The following is a 16,584-nucleotide window of genomic DNA, read 5'->3' as shown; positions in this document are numbered from 1 at the left end:
GTGAAAGGAAGAAAAGATAAGTCTAATAATATTTACGCAGTAATTAGATATTTGTTTTGAAAAGTGCCATTTCTGATTGTGATAAATAATTGTGCAGTGCTAATGTTGATTCAGCTCAAGAAGAGTGGATTTATATGTGAAATCGTGTACAGATGACGACGTAGGAGGATAATAGGTAGTCATCTGACTGAAAATAGCAATTCTTTGGCTAGGAAGTATTAGAACAGTGGTAACCTAATTATGCGTTCATAATGTTATCTATCATAAATAAGAGGTTAATTTACTTGAACTGTGAGATGTATACCGACATTGTGGTTAATGTAATGGTTAAGTCAGGGTGTTATGTTACGAAATGAAGGTGATACAGTCCAATATACAGGTTACACTTGGATTATAGGAAGACGTATGAATAATATGAAGTGAATCCAAAGAGAATTGAGAAGAAAAGGGAATATTTAAGTGAATAGATGATAATTACGGATACATCAGCATCGAGTTAAGATATACATGAGAGTTATTGAAATGGAGGAAGAGATATGATGTGAAGATATGAAACAGATGATACGTATATGAAGAATAGTTGTATAATAAGAAGAGTAACGATGGTGATGCTTATTATTTCGTCGAGAGAGAAATAGATTTAATTTAATGGTGATACTGAGTTAGCTGATGCAATTTAATGTTAAGAATGCATATATTTAATTCCACGATATATATTAATCCTTCGGTGTTCCACATCCAACGTTAAAAATGATCCATACAGCTTACATATGTCCGATAGGCACTGATAGATCATCGAAATGAATCCATATCGGGAAGATTAAGCAGAATTAGCCAACATCAACCCGAATTCTTGACCACAGCCATGTTTCTTGTAATAAATAGAGTTAAAATGCTTACTTATTCATTTCAATGATGTTACTGAAGAGGTTACCCATAACTAGATGATGAAGATACTGGTTGTAAAAGTCTTCTTAGATGACAGACCACATATTTTTCAGAGATAATGATGAGTAAGGTGTTGTAAGTCACTGATTACACATTAATATGTTGTACATGATATGAATTATTGGCACTTAACTTAATTTTTTTGGAATTTAATTTTTTTAGAGAAACTATATCCACATGAGCTATTGATAATGATAATTTTAATCATTTTAGAACGCAATGATATTGAGTGACTTCTTTATCTTTTCTACCTGATACTTCCGAATATGAGAACCACTGAAACTGAAATCCTTGATGTAAATAAGATTAGTGTTTTTCTTATATTAATGATTAGCAATGATGATATAAAATCATGAATATGTAAAATATTAATATTTAAATCTAGGCAAACAGGAATGCCTGATAATTTCCAGATAGATCTGCAAAGTGTTATATTTTTTTTAAAAGAGTTTAGGGAATTTTTTTTTTTTTCAAGCAGACAAATAATGAACTGGAACGTGATTTTAATTTAATATGACACAATGTTACGAAGCATCTCAAGATTGTTTTCTAATTTCAAACAGAAATAATGTAAAAACTCAATGTTTAGTTTGAGTCAAAGATCTCTGAACATTTCCTTCATTAATTAACTAACCTTAGGAGAAGAGATAGACTTATTTCCATGAATTTTTCAATTTTATTTTATTTTATTTTATTTCAAGATTATTTTAATTTAATAAATGATTATAGACAAACTTACCAACTTGTTTATGATATTTTAGGGTTGATAAATAGTTGTAGACAACCATAGGTTAAGTGTTATGGAATTTTATGATGCAGAAAGGATTGATTTGCGAGATGGAGACGTCCATCAGACTCATTTTAGCAAGTATAGCCGTCGAGAACACCCAAAGTCTTTTACTCTCGGGACCTACGACCACAAGAACATACGAAGTTGGTATTTTATGTTGAAATGAGCTAGTCAGGAATTCTCTGCGACCCGGCCTGGACTCGGGAACAGCGCAACCATAACTCTACTAAAAAACAGCTAACTTTTACTGTCAAGACCGTCCCCTTATATATGTGCCTGGCCAGGCTTCTAGAAAGTTACATTTAAAAATATATCTTTGTGAAAATTCTGGAGTGTCTAATACATAGGTTATAATGTATAGAATATTCTCAATCGTTCTCGTGCCTATTACCATTCTGGAAGTTACAGTCTGTTTCACAATTATGAATTACAATTTTTTTTTTTTTTTGCAAGGGGCTTTACGTCGCACCGACACAGATAGGTCTTATGGCGACGATGGGATAGGAAAGGCCTAGGAGTTGGAAGGAAGCGGCCGTGGCCTTAATTAAGGTACAGCCCCAGCATTTGCCTGGTGTGAAAATGGGAAACCACGGAAAACCATCTTCAGGGCTGCCGACAGTGGGATTCGAACCCACTCTCTCCCGGCCGAATTACAATTTATATATACAGGTAAGAATAAATTATAATATTACTTTACAGGTATTTACATTAACTGAACTGATTTAAATGTTTATATATAGTGCCTGTTTCATGACATAACCTCAAAAACAACGTGATCATATTGCATGTAATAATAATAATGCTAATACCAAATGGATGTAACGCTTCACAGCTATACATACAATAATAATAACTGTAAAATAATAATAATAATAATAATAATAATAATAATAATAATAATAATAATAATAATAATAATAATAATAATAATAATAAAGGTACAGCCCGAGCATTTGCCTGATGTGAAAACAATGCAATTTATGTACAAAGGTAAAAAAATAGGAGGTCCAGTACATATCCTTATTGTACGCCCACATCAACCATACACCCTTTGAATATTCATTGTTACCGTTAAGTACACACTGCCAGTAGCCAGTGAGATCCACTGGAGTAGTTTATGGAAAAGTTTCAAGTCTTCATATTGTTCATAGCTTGCCTTATGTCAAACAGTCACCTGTACTGGTGCACTTCAAATACTGTGACTTGGTCTAAAGCCAGACTAGTGGAAATCGAAGAAAATGTGTTAAGTAAGATAGTTGGTAATCTGCTAGTGAACTATGAATTCTGAAACTTTTGACAGTGTAGGTAAGATGCTAATCGGTTGATAGACACTGACATAGTATACTTAGTGAAAACTAATCACAGTGTAGTAATGCTAATTCAATAAGCTCGCAACTGCAATCCACAGTATTCTGTAAGAAAGGAGTATGTTATTAGACAAAACTATCTTTACATCGGTCTGTTTTCAGACCAACTTCGCAGTATGGGAATGAAAGTGGGGTGGACTCAGGATATCTTATTCAAGTTAGAAGTAACCGACACAAAAGTAATGAGATTGATTGTTGATACAAACAGGCGGGAACAATGGCAGGAGGGTACTTGGAATGAGGAGACAAAAGCTAAGTTAGGAATAAACTGTATAGATGAAGCTGCATGTAAAAACTGGCTTTGGTGATGGGGTCATGTGAGGCAAATGGAGGAGCAGTGTTCTCCCCAGAAATTTTTGTCAGCCGGATTTCAGGAATGAGTTTGCCAGACGGAGAATATTACATAAAAAGTTAATATGATAAAATGTCAATTTATTCTTCTCAGGGCATTAATAATAATACCATACAGGTAAACATCAACTGCAAAATTAGACAATTTTAGTGTTATTATCACAAACAAGACATACTGTAAGTAGCAGTATATTTTGAACTTCTAGTTTTCTACTGCTCGTTCATAATCATGTCCGATTTTTGAAGGGCGGAAAAAAGTCGATTCGACACTCCATCAGATCAAAAATTAGATGGATGGCTTTTCCGGCGTTTGCTCTATTAACCAGCGTTTCGTCTTAGGTCTGACACTAGACTCTTCAGAGTGGGATGTGTCAGACCCTACCCACTGACGCTGGGGTGTATGCAGGTGAACTTATCAGAAGCTTATTTATTGAAGCACAGTCTGATAACTGCATACGGGAGATAAAACTCCACAATGGAATTAATGCCCGCCTAGCAATTCCAAATGGAAATTCTAAGTTCCCATAGAGGGAATTAGATTCTTTTCCACCAATAGAGCATATCAAAAATCAGATCAAAAATTAGATGGATGGCTTTTCCGGCGTTTGCTCTATTAACCAGCATTTCGTTTTTGCTATGCTCTATTGGTGGAAAAGAATCTAATTCCCTCTATGGGAACTTAGAATTTCCATTTGGAATTGCTAGGCGGGCATTAATTCCATTGTGGAGTTTTATCTCCCGTATGCAGTTATCAGACTGTGCTTCAATAAATAAGCTTCTGATAAATTCACCTGCATACACCCCAGCGTCAGTGGGTAGGGTCTGACACATCCCACTCTGAAGAGTCTAGTGTCAGACCTAAGACGAAACGCTGGTTAATAGAGCAAACGCCGGAAAAGCCATCCATCTAATTTTTGATCTGATTTTTGATATGCTCTATTGGTGGAAAAGAATCTAATTCCCTCTATGGGAACTTAGAATTTCCATTTCGACACTCCATGTCGTACGACGTCGGCATGTAAAAGATCTCTGGTGACACATTTGGTGTTTACCCGACAAAATTCATTAAATCTCAGCCATAGACGCCCAAGAGAGTTTCGGTTTACTCGGTCTGCCATCTAGTGGTGGCCTTGAGTAAAATGGAACGTCGAAATTGACGAGCAGACAGCCAGATGGCGTCAAATTGAAATGTCTGCACACGGTAGCTGAAGCCATATGATTATTATTATTATTATTATTATTATCATCATCATCATCATCATCATCATCATCATCATCATCATGTAAGACTGGGCTTTACCACTCGGGTGCTGTGGAGTGCCATACGAGTTTGTGACGTCCCGCGGAATCAAGTGCTTGTATGCGATTCCGCGCTATTCCAGGCACCGTTAGCGCACACTATAAGATAGTCAAGCTAACCTTTATGCTGAAAATAATCAAGACTTATCACTTGAATAAACAGTTCTACAGTATTTACATTTTAATTTGGAGCATTTAATGACTCAAATATGAAGATTGTCTGTTCAAACGATCCTATTTCTACCTTACAAAAGTCGTGGAAAAAGAGCAAGAAATGTAAAATAAAAGGTGCATGGAACCTACCTATTATCAGGTTTGGCACAAATTATAAGGAATGACATCTTCCTGATCTGGATTGCTCATGGCAATCGAAAAAACATTCAATTACTGTAATGCATGTGGACCAAATAGTGATTTATTTTTGAAGTGGAAATAACACTGTTTGAACAGACACTCCTCATATGTATTAATATTATGTAACTAGCACATATCTAGGTTATGTTAGCTGGGCAGTCTGTAAAAACGACAGGGTGGTGCGCCCATTAAAAAAAGGTCCTAGGAAGAACACTGAGGAGGATATGTTACCTACAAGAATAATGAACTTTGGTAAGAGAAGTAGAGGGAGACCAAGGCGATGATGGTTACACTTGGATTTTAATTACATTTAATTATATTAATCCTCCTCCTCCACCTGGTGCTGCATCCTCATATAAGGTTGGCGACCATCATGGAGGTGATTTTTTCTTTCCTATTTGTGTCTTCCTTTATTAGTATTGCTGTACCGTGGATGTCCAGCCACTGTCCTAAGTTCCATGACAAGCATAATCTTACACCCTATTTCCTTTCTATATAGTCTTAAATGATCAGTTGTATTAGGCTGCATTTGTCATTTCAGAAAGTACATCTGAAACAGGCTACTGTTCTGCATTTTGTGAGGATTCACACTTCACATGCAATGACAATTTTCGAGCTGAGACTAGATATATAAAGGAAACATACACAACAGACCATTACCAAACTAATGGAAATTGTATAGTGTGTAACAAAACTGTCTACAACAATCTTTAACGAGTTTAGTTTTCATTCCGGAGAGACGCGTCCTAAATAATATATCTGACGTCTTAAATATAAATCTTACCTGATTGATGAAAGTGTGAGATGAGAGAAGCACACACAGGTAGGTAGTCACAATATATCTAAAGTGGCGCAGCTGTTTTGCAGTGTAGCGTTTAACATCAAATAATTCTGTTATGGCTAGCGCACTGACTGTTTTGGACATCAACTGTATGTTAGCAGCCAATTCTTGTTCCCATTTACCAGATTCATCTGAGAAAACAAAGTGAAAGTGATAAAACTACAAACACTTGAATTCAATCAGCTTTCTGCAAAGTACAATACAGTATTGTTAAATCACACTAATAACTGGGAAGAAAGTCAAACAAAGGCAGAATATGTTCCACATCTGAAGTTTCTTTAACCCACCAGTAGCGAGATCTTCATTATGATCTATCAGGATGAACTCGTACAACACCAAATTGATTGAGTCATTCATATTCACTCAAACCTTTTACCACATAGGAAACATTTGACGTTTCCCCTGATCTTAGCATATGAGGCTCTTTTCACTGGAGAACCTTAAGAAATAGAGTCTAAAATTGTGGAGGAACTTAAAAATCTGTTAAAGTGAAAGCCATTTTCTTTTCAGCTTTGACTTGGTTAACATATAACCTTTAAGTTCTCCAGTCTGCCAACAGACTGGAATACTTAAAAGTTAGACTTTAGGAACATATCAGGACAAAAGTTGTGCAAGTAGAAATGAGAGGGAACTTGCCTATTGACGGAGCCACAAACTAGTGCAGCTTCAACCCAGTGCAGGCTGTGCTTAGTTTCATATGAGGTCAAAAATAATTCTCTGTATATGATTATGAAGAAAACATTTCTTTCCAAAATTCCTCACAGGTTTCCATCCGTCTACATTTAACATTTCCTTTGCATTTTACATGCAATTTTACAAATTAAATAGAAAATTACATTACTTTTTTCTCTTTCTTTTAACTTAATCAGTCTGTGCCAGAACCCTGCGGACAAGTGATACAGTCATGTGTTGAGACAACAGACATGCTGGAGAGAGACAGCAGGTAAGTTGCAGCAAAGGTTTCCGAAGATGCAGGATGTAACCTGGATGCTGAGTGAGTGCATGCCTAAATGGCCAAGTGAAGGAGAACAGCAAGCACTCAAGTCATGTGATTCTACACTCGGCTTCACTTGTTATAATGTGCAGACAGTCACGCACAAGTCTCATACTGTACAGTTTCGAAAGTTCCTTGCTGCATAGCCACTTCTTAATATAACTAAGCTTATGGATTAAGGAAAAGTCCGAGTTAGCATAAAGATGTGATTTATTACACTTTTATCGACAGGAGATTAATCAAACAAGGAGAAACCACAGCTATGGACTTAATGATATTTTTTTAAACTCTGAGAAGTCAATCTACGTTAAAAATAAACAGACAAGGGTCCAAGGTTAATGGCCCATTAGCCTCATTTTTACTTTTTGCTTTACTTTTATATCTGTTTCTTCTTTGTCCATGTGGATAAATTAGACCTGTATCATTAACACCCTCACTATCACCCTATGTTGAATTTTTATTGTAAAACCTACAGTTCCACTTTCTCTCCATCTCTTATCATACCTGCAGCAATGATTATAAAAAGAAAACAAGTGAAGATCTGTCTAGCCGCAAGTAAACAAGTTTATGATACAGCTTATATTTATTCTGTGGATTTCCCAGTTTGCATAGACAGAGAGAAAACACACACACAAGATTAAAAGAAGAAAAAGAGAGAAGAAAAGTAAAAGTAAAAATAAGACACTCATGGACCTTGAGCCCGAGAGATGCCTGCTTAGAAGTCAGGGACACAGACCACTACACCAGCGGCAGTACAGATGCACCCAAACTGTCAAAACTAATCATGCTGTTAAATTTAAAAGGCCATTTTCTAATTAAATAGAGGCCAATGGCACAAATTCTCAGAAAAGTGGCTGCTAATTTTTAAAGTAGATCGATCTCTGAAAGTTTCAACAAAATAGGTGACCCAATAGCTGTGGCTTCCCCTTATAAGTAGCTTTTGGAATGTAAAGCCAATTTTTATTTCTCCCCTTTTGTGTTAACGTTTTTATCATCACAGTCTGTATCAAAGGCAATGATATTAAATACTGTTTGGCAGGTATGCTCTTTCAGCACTAAGGTAGAAATATTTCCCTGTGATTTATTTCATTTTTTTAATTTTTTTATTTAGAAGTTCTGTTACAATGAGATTTAAACTACCATGCTGACGTCCTTGTAAATTGACCTAGGCACACTTTTTGTTCACCCTAATGCAACCCCTTCAACAAGCACACATTCCTGAAAAACAGGAGTTCAAAGTTAAAATATCTCACAAACGGGGCCACCAGCATGCCTGCGTACTATGAGCGATGGTCAGCCAGATGAAGAAGTGAGCAAAGGTTGCTTGGCTAGAATCACCCAAATTTATTAAAGTAAATTAAGTTTACTTTAAAATTATTTATGTTGATTTTAAGCTCATAAACAAATCCATGCCTTCCCTCAATACTATCCCCATCCATTGAATGATAAAATTGCATTATCAACAGATCTTTAATTTTTATTTCATTTTATTCAATACTTATTCTGTACACCCATTCAAACAAAGTAAAACTGTGCACCGCAGAGTAAGTTACATTATATCAAACTAGTATGTAAGCCTATCCTGGACAGTAAAAATTAGTATGTAAAATGTAATTGGAAATGTGAAATGAATGTGCTAATATACCTTAGGAGCAAGAGTTACACTTCCCATGTTACGTACATGTCAATTGTATAGAATCATAACAGGAATTATGAAATTTCCTCATGAACCATATTTAGTGTAGTTGTAGATGGGAGTTGTACTTTGACGTTCATAGATCTGTGAACTCTTGAGTTACTCCATAGGTCTATAGTTATCCATGTGTAAACAATGGAGTGGAGAGATTCATACCAAATCTATGCAAAGTTTCGTAAAGTTTGTCCCTGTGCCTGTGACAGAGAAGGTTAAATTTAGAGGAAACTAGCTGATGTACCGTGCTTTGCTACAGAATTCTATATTGTATACAGCATTCTAGGTTAGGTAGTGTACATGTTGTGGGCAAGATTGTAATAAATTGCATAGTCCTTAACGTTACTCTAGAAACGGGATGGGGAAGTCACCAGACGTCTGTCCTCATGTGAAAACCAGGTAGGGAATTTTCATTGTAATGGTAGGCCCGCTTACCTACCATCAGTCACAATCAGGTTGGGGAGTTTTCATTATAATGGAAGACACTCTCCACCTGGCCATTTTACATCCTCAGAAATACTTGTCTTTGTCGTTATCCCAACTGAAGTCCACATAGGTCATTGCAATGCCGTTAGTAGGAATGTTGCAATTAAAAGCAATGCTATCATATGAAATACTCAATCAAATGAAAAACCACATATTTTCTCACTTTTAAAGAACAGTACTATGCTGCCGATCTAACAGTCCAAAGTCCCAGAGCTGGAATGACCAGGCCGCAGACAGCCGTGAAGAGATTTTGTTTTGTTTTGTTGGGGGCGAATAGTGGAGAGTCCACGGCAAAAATCATGCCCTTTTGCTTACCTGTTTCCAAGGAGTACCCGATGAGTTGGAAAACGTCCATTCAATACACTGGTAGGGGAAAAACTATCTGACTTGGAGGCAAACTTTTCCTCCAAGCCAGAGGAGAAACCCCCTCTTCGCTGCTAATTTGGAATAAAATGAATGTAGAATTTTATAAAAGTGGAGGTAAAAAAGATTTTCTTAAAAAACGGCTAGTTTCAGGGTTGAATTTTGAGTTATTAAGTGAGGAAAAATATCACAACAAACAATGATCAATGTAATGTTATTGTTGATCAATTTTATGAGCTTTCGGTATTGTAGGCCTTCACATTTAGTTTTCTTCCGACTCTGAAATACCACTCTTATTATAGCTGGTATGGTAAATCTGAATAAAACATAAATGATCAGAAATTGCATTCTCTGTAACTTTTGTTATGTAGCACTTTTCAATAGGGCCAATAACATAGGTAATCAAAAATTAAATTTTGGACACCTTTCCCTAAACTACCATTTCATCCAGGGTGAATAAAATTATTTATAGCTTAGACAATAGTTTCTTATTCCCGGACTTTACATACCGATGTTCATTAAATTCTGTTGACCCATTTTCTCGTGGCTCGATGTTGATATGGACTTGGCAACAAAAATCCAAATTCATGAATATCTCTGTTATCATAGGCGGTACAGTAAAAATGTATAAGACATAAATTATTGGAAATTCAATTATATGTAACTTTAGTTATGTAGTATTTATCAATAGGACCACTGACAACATAAATATTTGAGAATTAAATTTTAGGCCTTCCCCTAAACTACCATTTCACTTAGCATGAATACAATAATTTATAGCCTAGATTGTAGTGGCTCATTCCCCAACTTTACATACTGATTTTCATTAATTTCTCTACAGCCGTTTTCTCATGATGCGTGTACATACATACATACATACATACATACATACATACATACATACATACATACATACAGACAGACAAGACAGACAGACAGACAGACATTACAGAAAATTAAGAAGTGCATTTCCTTGTTACTGCGGACACGACCGATACATAACAACAATTATTTTTAAATTCTAAGCAATATACAGACAAAACTCTTATTTTATTTATATACATTGCCTCCACTTAAGAATCAATGGTATATAAAAATTTCCAAATCTATTCTTGGCATAAAACACATTCTTTCTGAAGCTGAGCCCATAGAATTTCTGCATGAAAAATACTTTTGTCTAGCTTTATCACAGTCAAAGTCATCACTTCAATAAAAAATAATACTGAACCCTTGAAGTATAGTAACTTGATCAATAACAGACAGCAACTGGTCTATAATATTGTAGCCCAAACAATATGACGGTCACGCGTGTACGTTGACTTCAATTCTGGCTGCACACTCGTGACATGCTCTACTGTATCTTATTCTATGCTCGTTGGCTGGCACAGACGATGTTGCTAATATGGCGACGGGAACAAATCTTGACATCAGCGAGAGAATGTACTGCGGTATGAGTCGCCATCTCTATGTTATTCTGTGCTCATTGATAATCACCTACAGCAAAGCTTCAGACATGTGATTTTCTTTCAAAAGTACAAAATTCCTGGTTGTGAGAGTTTTGTTGTATTTTTTCTTGTAAATTAAAGGCAGCAACATATATCTGGTGCGAATTTCAGCAGTTGAAACCATCTCGTTTTTTTCATATCGCTGTGAATGAGAGGTGGAATAGGGATTTTATATAGCCAAACCTCGTTAAGTCGTTTCTGCAGGGCACAAGGAAAAAGAACGTGTTAAGCGATAAAATGTACTAATGAATATACAAATAAAAACTATCCAACAGGGATATGTATATTCATATACAACTTTCTTGATTTAGGCGGGAGACTTCCGATTTTCAACAGTGTACAAATCCCGCCATTTCAGCTTTATGCGCCACTTGCCGGAAGTCCTTTGCTCATTGACCACTTTCAAATGAAATATCGACATTTATTAATATGAGAAATGTACACGAATGTGCGATTATTGAAACCTGTATATCGTGACACATAATTATATCAACTATCAATCTCTCGTTCTAGTGTGCTATGTTTGTGTTCGTTGACATCAGTCTATAATCGATTCTAGAGACTAATCGCTTTTTAGTAATTTAGTGACAGAATTTCAAAGATAGCGACTAGCGACTTTTCCAGAGATTTTTAGGAGCCATTTGGAGACAATTCTGGTGAATTTTAATTTATTACTTGATAAAATAAGAGCATTGTGCTTCGCCTAATCACACGGGCGTGTGATGCAATATATTAATCTATACATTTGCTAATTAACGACATCTAAATTCATGACTGATTCATACGTGTGGAGCACGAGTTCATACTATTTTCGGAAGGCTTATCAGAGATCCGATCACCTCACTCACATACTTCCTGTGAAGAATAGAGATGTGTAATTTTTAGCGAAGTAGCCTCTTATAGCAACAGCTGGGTTTCGAGACAGTAAGTGTAATAACATGACGAATATAAGAACCAAGTGTGACAACTGAACTGTTATAGCGTGGTAGTTTGTGGACCCACCGCTGGGAGCACTGCAAACGTCGGTGTCCAACACGTGCTTCAATAGACCGGCAAACCACGTGTTGGAAAGTGCAGGAGATGTTATTGTGCGAGATATTTCAAGTCAACAAGTTGAATTTCGTTTGCTTTCAGTTCCTAAACTCAGTTCATTGTGTGATGTGCACTTAAAGCACGTGTGTTATGTGGCCTGATTAAATTAATAGTTCAACATGCCGTACTGTTTTGTGCCTAGCTGTAAGTCAGGCTATGGTAGAGTAGTTAATGGTATAAAATTATTTTCACCACCGAAGGATAGAAATAAATTTGAAAAATGGGCCAGAGCTATTCCACGAAAGGATACTGTGTTAACGCGTAATAGTAGAATTTGTCGAGTTCATTTCTCTGATGATTTGATAGTAAAATCAGATAACTTTATAGTGAGTGGTGAAAAAGTGGTTATGCCTCGTGAGAGATAGAAATTACGTCCAGGAGCAGTGCCTCACATTTTCCCTTGTCGAAATACCTTTCAAGTGAGATTGAGTCCCGTGAAACTCCCAACATGAAAAAAGAATCTAGACACCACTAGGAGAAGAAGAAAGAAGATTGAAGATGGGAGTGTAGCAGCAAGTGGAGAATTAAAAGGTCAGTCTAATGTTGATCAAAATTTGGGTTATTCTATGTGCTTTCTGATGCCGAAAAGACAATATTATCACTCAAAAGGCGCCTAAAAATGCTAATCGAAATTTAATTCGAGCTAGATCCAATCTAAACTCAGCAAAATCAGGAATTAATTTATTGGAGAAGCAGGTTAGAAATACACAGTTCGAAACTCTTCGATTAAGAAGTGTTTAGTGTACCATTTGGCTGGGTACGTTGTTAAGCACTCTTCTAAATTTATTAAGTGTTCGCCCTGTGCCCATTCTCTACGTGACAATAATCATAGTACATTTTCAGTTCTCTCCGAAATAACAGACAACGGTTCAAGCAATAATGAAGTGTTTTTAACACGCCCTTCGAAAAGTGTATGTGACATTCTTTTCCACGCCGAGAAAGTATTTAGTGAAAAACTGAACTCAACATCAATGTGGAGCGAAATATTTTTTGATTGTATCGATTCTATAGACAAAATTTCAGTCGATCCTTCAGGTGCTGGCTGTTGTCTTCAACATGTTATGGATCTAATCCCCAGCCTTGTTTATCATTATCTGAAGTGCCGATTTTTCTTCAGAGTGAAAGAAATCCGGCGAGATTTACAATTTCGAACATCCTCCAAATCTTCACGCAAGCTTCGGAAGTCCAGTAACCGACAAACTGAGATGGTAAGTAGAGTATTACCTTTAAATAGTTCATGGGTGTTTTTTTAATATGCTGGGAGTTGTGATATTTATGTATATGTACGCTCGAGTAACTTGTGCTTTTCGCAACATGTGATGAAAGTTGTAGCTCTTATTTCCGTGTACGATATTTTCCATTGTTCTCTGCTGTGGTATTTTAATTGTAATCTCTCATTTGAAAAAAAATAAAAGACAGTGTACTGTATATACTTAACAGTTACAGAGTAATGCGTTTCCTGTGCCACCATTCCTAAGACCAGCTGATAGGTGCCGGGCTGAGTGGCTCAGACGGTTAAGGCGCTAGCCTTCTGACCCCAACTTGGCAGGTTCGATCCTGGCTCAGTCCGGTGGTATTTGAAGGTGCTCAAATACGTCAGCCTCGTGTCGGTAGATTTACTGGCACGTAAAAGAACTCCTGTGGGACTAAATTCCGGCACCTCAGCGTCTCCGAAAACCGTAGAAGAGTAGTTAGTGGGATGTAAAACAAATAACATTACTATTATTATTATTATTATTATTATTATTATTATTATTATTATTATTATTATTATTATTAGCTGATGTGTATTGTGGAGCTACCAAACTCTAGCGCTGCCTGGCGGGGCGCGCCTGAACTCGATGAGTCATCACACTTGGTTCTTATATTCGTCATGGTAATAATATACCACAGTACTCCTGTATTGTGCAAGACATGTAGAATAAGCAGTTTTGACCAATTGTATCTCCTGATTTTTCCCAATTTCCATATCAAAATCTCCTGATTTTTTGTTTTGTAATGTATGCTGGTGTATGCAATGTATGCAAATGTCAGTAGAAGCGTTTCATTTCAGACTAGTGGGTTATTAAACATTATTTTTCTGGTCAAACTTATACAATGAATTGGAGGTTATACACAGCCAAGTGCGACTGCAACAGAACGACTTTGTCCACCACTTTGAATCAAACAAAACTTCAACCGACCAAGACCGTCTCAAATGATCAAGTCGAAACTGGAAGGTGCAAGTTTCAACATTAACACCAATTCTGTGCACTTAAAGATGTGGATGCCAGTCGACTTGCTAACAGACTTTAACCCTTTGGCTTTCAAGCTTTCAGCTGATGGATGTGTGAAAACTGTCAGCCATATTGACCCCACTATGCACACATTTGTTTTAAATTGCATGGAAGGCACACCAATAAAGATATCAACATGAAAGTTTGTAAATTTTTGGAGTATATATCGCTTACTATCACTGCATGTAAGTCATGTCCCTAAACCAGAAAGGTTCAATTTTAAAAAATAGCAAATGCATAAACAAAGTTACAAGTTTCAGATTTTGATAGTTTTGAAGTAATTCTGAAAAATGGTGTTCAATGCGCAAATTTTTGATTGGTGTTAGTAGAAAGGTCATATTATTGTTTACTAGCATGGTAAATATCAAGATTCTATGAGTATTAGATCCAAGGATAGATTATATTGCGTAAAGTGATGTATCAATGAAAAAATCTGCCATTTTGTATAAAATACACATTTCTTACTGGAGGTGCTGGATTATTATCACCGTCATCTACACTTTCTGATTCTGACAACGAAACATCATCACTTGAATAACTGTCAAGATATTCAGTGATATCGTCAGCTAAATGAACTGTCTTGGCCATGTCGAACGTGATAAATAACTAGGCCTAACCTAAATGAACTATATCCAACTAGGCTATATCTAACACTTCGCTTACTATATGCACCTAATTACCAAAGAAAACTATTTAATTAATTAAACAGCAAGTAAACTAAATATAATGCATATGATATTGCTTAATTTCACTATAAAATCAGTATCATCAACAAAAACAGAGAGAAATGCTCGCATGTTTGCCACCAACCATGACATAAAAAAAGACACCAAACTCCAGTGAGCACGTTTTAAACTCTAAGAATATCGATAAATACGGATAGTCGGCAGTTCCTGCAGAGTATAACGTGAGTTAAAACTGTACTCTTCTTATTCCATGCAAAACTGCTGCAAAACTGGAGCGTAAATAATGAAATCATAATAATAAAGGTGGGTAACAACGGATCGTTACCGTGACAGTTTTCGCAGGATCTGTGGGTAACGATAGATAGTTACCTTGAGTGCAAAAGGGTTAATTTTTCTTCATTAGTAAGGAATTTCACGACTTTTTCCGTATCCATAATTAGGCTATCAAAAGACAAATATACACCACGCTGGTCAACTTCACACGATTATGTTCTAGATGTAGGCAATGACGTAACTGATATTCGCTACCCTTCACTGTACAACTAAACACGAAATACATTTCTAACTTCCGAATGGAATGCAAAATACAAGCACAAACAGGCACATTGTGTTATTCTGCAGTCTGACTGCTAACTGGCAAGCAAAACTCAGCACTTCTGAGGCCAACGGCTTGCTCCTCACAGGTGTAACTTATCCTGTGAAGTTCAAGAATTCAAGACCTTTTCCTATCACGCAACTGTGGCGAGACCTCTTACCTGAGATGGAAATCACGTTTCTTCCACAACATATGACAAACAACACATTCAGGGCTAGGAAAAATGTGATCATAATAAGCGGTAATAACTAAAATTTGTGACGCGATAAGTGAGGGTATTTTTATGTAGATTTAATACGATGAGAATCGGGACTTCAAATTTACGACGTGCTAAGCAGGAAAACGTGTTAATGAGAAACGCATTAATGAGGTTTCACTGTATATAGATAGTAAATCATATGAATCTTACAGCATATTACCACAAATATACAGGTAAATATACAGGTCATCCCTCTATATATATCATCCCTACCGCCCTCCACGCCCACCTGATCGTATGCCCTCCATTACCCCACTTCCCTCCCTTCCAACCCAATACAACCCGCCCCTTCCCTCCCTCTCCACCGTATCGCTGTGTGGATAACTAGCTGGTTAGTTCCTCATCAACTCTACAGCTAACAACTTGTCGCCTGAGGTGAGTCTTCCACTTAAAGCTTTCTTGCCCCATTTCTTTATTTCCAAATCTAACTGTTGCTACAAGATCCACTTTACCAGACACATCACTACACCACATTAACAAAGTGTGAACTCAGTGCCACACATAATTGATGCAAGTTAATCTCCACTGAGAAACAACATTCAAAAAAGAACTCTGTTACTTTTATACTTAATATTACAAGCAAATCATGGCTACAAGTTCCATGTGCTATATATAATTCACGCAAGTTGATCTCTAATGACGAATAACATTTAAAAGGAACCCCCTGTTACTTACATACATACATAAT

The 16,584-nt window shown here is 36.4% G+C and overlaps 1 protein-coding gene across 1 annotated transcript in view; it reads right to left on the bottom strand.

Annotated features, from left to right (window-relative positions):
• The window catches only part of l(2)k09022 (HEAT repeat containing 1 homolog l(2)k09022), a 371,041-nt gene that overhangs the window by 84,688 nt on the left and 269,769 nt on the right, over window positions 1-16,584 (bottom strand). Inside the window, exon 18 of the mRNA XM_067145803.2 lies at window positions 5,894-6,081. Coding sequence (XP_067001904.2) covers window positions 5,894-6,081 — 188 coding nt within the window. The remainder of the gene's footprint in view (window positions 1-5,893; window positions 6,082-16,584) is intronic.

The sequence above is a fragment of the Anabrus simplex genome, chromosome 4 (genome assembly GCF_040414725.1).
Source record: "Anabrus simplex isolate iqAnaSimp1 chromosome 4, ASM4041472v1, whole genome shotgun sequence".
Taxonomy (NCBI): domain Eukaryota; kingdom Metazoa; phylum Arthropoda; class Insecta; order Orthoptera; family Tettigoniidae; genus Anabrus; species Anabrus simplex.
This window is presented reverse-complemented; position numbering and strand designations above follow the sequence as displayed.